The sequence below is a fragment of the Desmodus rotundus genome, chromosome 12, assembly GCF_022682495.2.
Source record: "Desmodus rotundus isolate HL8 chromosome 12, HLdesRot8A.1, whole genome shotgun sequence".
NCBI lineage: Eukaryota > Metazoa > Chordata > Mammalia > Chiroptera > Phyllostomidae > Desmodus > Desmodus rotundus.
The window spans coordinates 69,955,836-69,963,145 of record NC_071398.1 but is presented as its reverse complement, the minus strand read 5'-3'; the positions used below and the strand labels follow the sequence as shown (position 1 = coordinate 69,963,145).

Below are 7,310 nucleotides of genomic sequence, written 5' to 3'. Positions count from 1 at the left end.
CATGTACTTTATTGGAGAAGCAAAAGAAGAGACATCAAAGTGCTCACAGGAACTATCACCACTCATATTACAGACAGATGGCAAAGCCATACTTTTGTTCATCTTCTAACAAGCCTTTTATCTGTCAGCTGTCAATCCAGGTGGGAGATTAGGGAAGATGTAGTCTGTCACCATGGCTGAAAGGAGGATGATGAAGTCCTGGGACTAAGAAGATCCTGGATCTTGTCATTTCATGGTCCTGATGAATGTTGATGCAGTTACTTGCTCTTGGGTGGACACTTCTCCTGGCAGGGTGGGCACAGTTGAACAGGAGGGCACTTCTGCTGGCATACTTGAGGTGTGCATTGCACAGGTGGGCATGAAGGAGGTAGACATGGCTCAGGACACTTTGGTGGGGGGCAAGGTTCAGGGCACTTTGGTGGTGGGCAAGGCTCAGGGCACTTTGGTGGTGGGCAAGGTTCAGGTATCAACATAGGAGGTGGCTGACAGGGCTGCTTGCACTGCTGCTGCTGGTAAGACATGTTTCCTGGCTCTCAAGGAATCTGAAATACAAACAGACAACAATGTTCATAGCAGAGACAGTCCTATTGGTAGAACAATTAGCTGAGCCATCAACCCCTCCAGTCTCCAGAGACACTCTTTGATCCCTAATGCAGTCTTTATGACTTTGTGTAGCTTCTTCACTCTTCCCTTTTAGCAACTCTTGCCCTCAGCGCTTCAATCTTTTCTGACTAATCTCTCACTCTATCACTTTCTAAAGATAAAATCTCTATGCAGGTTCTGTGTGAATACAAACATTATCTGGAGAAAGATCCAGTTATTAAAATTCTAGCCAATCCCCAAAAAAATTCTCTACCCATATCTCCCATGAGGCTCTGGTTGCTGCCCTGACCCTGGTATTGCAAAGGCTCAGACCTAATCACTCAAGCAGACTGAACTCGGAAAGAGATGCATTTGGAAATAATATGGAGCAGGTGACATGATAGAATCTCATCTCTCTTACTCTCCTTCTGTCAAAGATTGAACCTCTGACTCCATTTCTCTTATTATCTTCAAGATCATTTAGCAAATACCAGTTAAAATTTACCCCCCAAACCTCATTATCTTCTTTTCCCTACACATGAGCATTAACTAGTTAAATAGTCACTTTTGCCCCCAGGTTAAATCCTCACACTATCCAAATGCCAAGAAAGACCTCTAATATTTGTACTCACCAGAGGCTCCAAAGAAGATCTACAACTGAGTGTCAAGGATATGGCATCAGTGTGGTAGAGCGTTCTTTTATAAGGCATCACCACACAGGGAAACATCCCAGGACTGCAGTGACATGCTGATTTCCCAACCAAAATACCATCTGCATGCAAATTCAAAAATGACTTACCTCACTCACACCAATGTCACGAAACTTCCTTGTGTACAATATTCACCTCTCACCAGGAAAGTGCACAATGATTCACCTGGTACCTGGTCTCACACTCCCCATGCCAGTGTCATGTGCCAATTAGGGAATATGAGAAATTAGTTGATAACTGTGATGCTCTTCCATAGTCAGAGATGATGCTTCCCCTACCCCACAGTTTCCCATACATCTGGTACAAACAACTTATAACCCTGTTCAAAAGCTGTCCAGCAGCCAGTTTTCTTCCTTTGACAGTAGAGACTTGGGTATGCTAACCCTACAGCCTGGTCATATACTAACCCTCACCTATTGTTTTTTCTTTACATTTAATTTCCCCTTTACCATGTCTTACTGGTCTCTGGGAATTTCTTGACAAGACTTGAACAGTCTTACTGTCTTGTTTTCGTAGGTGCTAACAGTCCCACACTTGGTGTGGGTGCTAACAGTCCCATACTTGGTGTGTCCCACACATGGTTCCATTAATGGCCTAGAACAAGACAGCATCATCCCTCAATTTTCTAGGCCATAAGAGTGACAAGCTGTACCTGAAACTAATGTAATAACATATGTCAACTGTAATTGAAAAATTAAAAAATGACTTTAAAAAATTTTTAAAGACACACAGGCTGGGGCCCTCTACATTTACATGTTCACGCACTGACCTGGTTTCTGTGGTCCTCCTCACCACCATGAGTGACTTATGGTCTACTAGAAACCTAAACTCATCTTCTTTCATTTTTTTCAAAACTGATGCAGTGGGGTTCATCCGTTTAGAAGCTTTTCCACTCAGACTCCCCAGATATCAATCAGATGTTACTTCCTCCTACAAAACTTAATTCAATTGATTCCTTCTGAGGCCCTCTGTTTTGAAGTGGCATTTACTGAGATTTTCTTAGTGCACTCAAGAAAGGAAGCTGCAAAGCTATTTATCCTATCATTCAATTCATGGGTATTTTTACCTAAATATATAAAATACGGTTGACACAGAACCCCTTGGTAGCTTCTTGCTATAATTTGTTGAACCACAGTAACACTTCAGCTAACATCACTCGCTCTGCCCACTGGGGAAGACTTGATTGTGTTGACTGTACAGACATCAATAGGCACCACTATGGTATGACATTAAATATCTCCTAACCTCCCTGATTGAGTTTACATAGCTACAAATTAGAGATAAGAATGAAACCTGCCTCAAAATTTTTCTGCAAAAACTCAACAAGATGCCAATTACATAGTAGACTTTCAAGAAATGTGAGCTCTCTGTATATCTTATAAGGAGTTAATTTCCAACTTAACTTATAAGGACAATGATTATATGAATATGAACAAATGTTAATATGTAATATGAACAAATATTAATAACCTTAATTTTTAAATGGACAAAGGACTCAAATAGACATTTCTCAAAAGAAGACATATAATTGTCAACTGGTACATGAAAAGGTGCTCAACATCACTAATCATTATGGAAATACAAATCAAAACCACAGTGTGATATCATTTTATACCTCTTAGCATGACTAAAATCAAAAAAGACAAAAACAAATATTGGTGAGGTTGTGGGAAAAAAGGGAATTCTTATACAAAGTTGGTGCCTTTTACAAAGTAAAATGATGCAGCTACTTTTGAAAACAGTATGGAAGTTCCCCCCAAAATTAAAAACAGTCTACAATACTCAGTCATCCCACATCTGGGTATTACCCAAAAGAATTTAAATCAGGATCTTAAAGAGATATTAGTATTTGCATATTCATTGCAACATTACTCACAATAGCCAAATGTGAAAACAGCCTCAATGTCCATCATCAGATGAATGGATAAAGTATGGTATATACATAGAATCAAATATCATTTAACCTTAAAAGGAAAGAAATCCTGCCATATGAGGCAACATGGATGAACCTAAAAGACATTATGCCAAGAGAAATTAGCCAGATGCAGAAGGACAAATACTTCATGAATGTCCTTTTGGGGGATTCCTCAAACTCATAGAAGTGAAAAGAGAATTGTCGTTGCTGGGGCTAGTGGGGAGGAGAAAACAGTTTCTAACCAACAAGTTATATAAGATACATGATCTATAGATCTACTGTACAGCACCTTGCCTATATACAATACTGTGTTATACACACACAAAAAAATCTGTTAGGAGCATAAACCTCATGTTGCATATTCTTACCACATAAAAATATTTTTTAAAAGAAAAGAAATACAAGCCCTAAAAGGTTAAAAATGAATAGCAAATAACATCACAATAACTCATCAATAAAGTCAAATATGTCAAAAATGTAGACAATGGTACTGTGTAGAGTATGGCCTGTCTAGTTAGGCTCCTGGCTCTAACCTACTTTCTTCTAGCTGACATCACTGCTAATTAGAAAGGTCCAGTCTGATAGCACCTTCAGTGTCCATAGCTTACTAGTAAGAAGGGTCCTCTTCACTGTCTGAGGGAGGATGTCACACCCCTGCTCTTTACCCTGAAGAATGCTGAGCAGCAATGTTTCAAACTTGATTGGGCTGTAATGGTACAAAAAATAAATCAGTGACCTAACCAGAGGATTTAAAAGGGGTCAGAACACCCTGGGGTTGATCCCTGCTCCTAATCTCTTTCCCAGCAACCCAGAGGAACAGCATGAGGCCAGTTGGTCCACCCTTGCACTCCAAAACTGGACCATAGAGTCATCTGATGACTACTAGGAAACTGACATCTCTCACAGATGCCAGAAAGAAGAGTGATGCTCTTGGGATGCATGAGGTGCTTTCGTGATATTTTTTTCTTTGTTTTTTAAGTTTTTTTTAATTTAATCTTTATTGTATTTTTCCATTACCATTTAGTCCCCTTATATCCCCTGCCCCCCACCAGTCACCACACTGTTGTTCATGTCATGAGTCCTTTTTCCTTTTTGCAACATTCTTTTTCATGTTGAAATCCTAGGAACTGGAGGAGGTGCCTGCTGGAGTAAGGCAATTATCTAAGGATCATGTGACTTAGAACAGTTCTACTAACTGAATTTTAGTTTTCCTTTTTTTTTTACCTCATTAATTTTAAATAGATTCCAAAGTTATTTTTAGCAATAAATTATTTGGTTTATTATTTGCATTTGATAAATGGGAAGATCAGGCTTTTTTAAGAGAAGGATACTTAATGAGGTTGCCAACTTTAGAAAGGGAGATAATTATTTCTTGATATAAAAAGAAAAGGACTACAGGACAAATGATCCTTATTTTTCATAAATAAGGGGTACTTGAAGAATTCTGTGCAAATTAAATTTCTGAAAATCATGTAATATCTACACGAGGGTTTGCTAGATTTTATTTAGAGACCAGTACTAGTGGTTATATAGGAGAGGAGTTGAGCATTGCTGCATGACCATATTTTACCATTTGAAGTTTTGTATCATGCATATTGTTTACCTATTTTAAATATTTAAATGTCTTTAAATAAAATATATAAATATATATTAATTAGTTAATTATAAATAACTTATTTGAATAAAGAAATCTGAGAGAAAACATGTTAGCAAATTAACATGGTATAAATACAATGATTAAGTTTCAGTTCAGGCTGTTTGTCTTAATTAGGTATGTAAATTCAAGCAATTGTCTTAACGTTTCTACAGTTCTTGGTTTCCTCATTGAAGAAATGGTGATAATAGTGTCTCTCTGACAGACATTTTTGTAAGGTGCAAATAAGGTAATTTAAATAACAAGCCTAGTAACACAGCTCTTTTTTTTTTTAATTTTTGTTTTTCTATTACAGTTGTCTGCATTTTCTCCCCATCTCTCCACCCCACCCCAGCCAAACCCACCTCCCTCCCCCACTTCCACCCTCCCCCTTGATTTTGCCCATGTGTCCTTTATAGTAGTTCCTGTAAACCCCTCTACCCACTGTCCCCTCCCCACTCCCCTCTGGTTATTGTTAGATTGTTCTTAACTTCAATGTCTCTGGTCATATTTTGTTTGCTTTTTTCTTCTATTGATTATGTTCCAGTTAAAGGTGAGATCATATGGTATTTGTCCCTCACCTTCTGGCCTATTTCACTCAGCATAATGCTCTCCAGTTCCATCCATGCTGTTGCAAAGGGTATAAGCTCCTTCTTTCTCTCTGCTGTATAGAATTCCATTGTGTAAATATACCATCGTTTTTGGATCCACTCGTTTGCTGATGGGCACTTAGGTTGCTTCCAGTACTTGGCTATTGTAAATTGTGCTACTATGAACATTGGGGTGCATAGGTTCTTTTGGAGTGGTGTTTCAGGGTTCTTAGGGTATAATCCCAACAGCGGAGTTGCTGGGTCAAAGGGCAGTTCCATTTTTAGTTTTCTGAGGAAATTCCATACTGTTTTCCACAGTGGCCTCACCAGTCTGCATTCCCACCAACAGTGCACTAGGGTTCCCTTTTCTCCTCATCCTCTCCAACATTTGTTTGTGGATTTGTTTATGTTGGCCACTCTGACTGGTGTGAGATGGTACCTCATTGTGGTTTTAATTTGCATCTCTCTGATGGCTAGTGATGCTGAGCATCTCTTCATATGTCTCTGGGCCCTCTGTATGTCTTCCTTGGAGAAGTGTCTGTTCAAGTCCTTTGACCATTTTTTAATTGGGTTGTTTGTCTTCCTGGAGTGGAGTTGTGTGAGTTCTTTATATATTTTGGAGATCAGGCCCTTGTCTGAGGTATCATTGGCAAATATGTTTTCCCATACTGTTGGTTCTCTTTTTATTTTAATGCTGCTTTCTTTAGCCATGCAGAAGCTTTTTATTTTGATGAGGTCCCATTTGTTTATTCTTTCCTTTATGTCCCTTGCTTTAGGGGATGTGTCTGTGAGGATGTTGCTGCGTGGAATGTCTGAGATTTTCCTGCCAATGTTTTCCTCTAGGACTTTTATGGTGTTATGACTTATATTTAAGTCTTTTATCCATCTTGAATTTATTTTTGCATATGGTGTAAGTTGGTGATCGAGTTTCATATTTTTGCACATAGCTGTCCAGATCTCCCAACACCATTTGTAAACACAGCTCTTGAAGGCTGAAAATCACAAAGCTGAATGATCTGGTCCCAAAGTTCCTGGTTTGCCAAAAGATTTTGACAGCGCTCTTTTAGAGGAGTCAGAGAAATGAAAAAAGGAAAGAAGGTAGAGGGGGAGAGAATAAGGGAGTAGAAAAAAGAGGAAAGGGAAAAGAGATCATTATATTTCCCAAGGGCCATTTTGATTTATTCAATTAACACATAGCCTAGTTCATTATGTTCACAATAGAATTAAAATTATTTTCATCTTGAATAATAATAAATGAAAATGTGCTGATACTAAATAATAAACTTTTAAGTTCCAGAAATTATGAATCACAAAACCATAGAATTCAAAATGAACAGAGCCTCAGAGATAATGGAGTTCAACCTTGCCTCATTTTATTACTGAGAAAAGTGGAGCCCAGAGAAATGAAAAGTGCAGTGTCTTATAGAGTCACATCTGAGAACCAAATCTTACAAATCTAAGTGCATCAGATTTTCTACTGCCTTTTTTTTAAAAGATTTTATTTATCTATTTATTTTTAGTACATGATATCACTGTTTTTTATTGTATATTTTTCCATTATCATTTATCGCCCTTATACTCTCCTTCCCCCTACAATCACTACACTGTTGTCCATATCCATGAGTTCTTTCTCCTATTAGCTCAGTCCCTGAACCCCCTAGCCCACCACCCCAGAGCTGTCAACCTGCTCCATGAGTCTGTCTCTATTTTGCTTGTTTGTTCACCTTGTTCCTTAGATTCCATGTATGAGTGAAATCATATGGTATTTGTCTTCCTGTGACTGGCTTATTTCACTTAGCATAATGTTCTTCAGGTCCATCCATGCCTTTTTTAATTAAATGATAATCTCTAATAAATTGGTCCTTCTCTGGGCCAAGGGT

The 7,310-nt window shown here is 38.4% G+C and overlaps 1 protein-coding gene across 1 annotated transcript; it reads right to left on the bottom strand.

Moving 5' to 3' along the window:
• Positions 1-257: 257 nt before the first annotated feature.
• Positions 258-521, bottom strand: LOC112314000 (small proline-rich protein 2E-like). Its single transcript, XM_024570603.2, has one exon. The coding sequence runs from the start codon at positions 519-521 to the stop codon at positions 258-260; it is 264 nt and encodes an 87-aa protein (XP_024426371.1).
• Between the last annotated feature and the right edge of the window lie 6,789 nt (positions 522-7,310).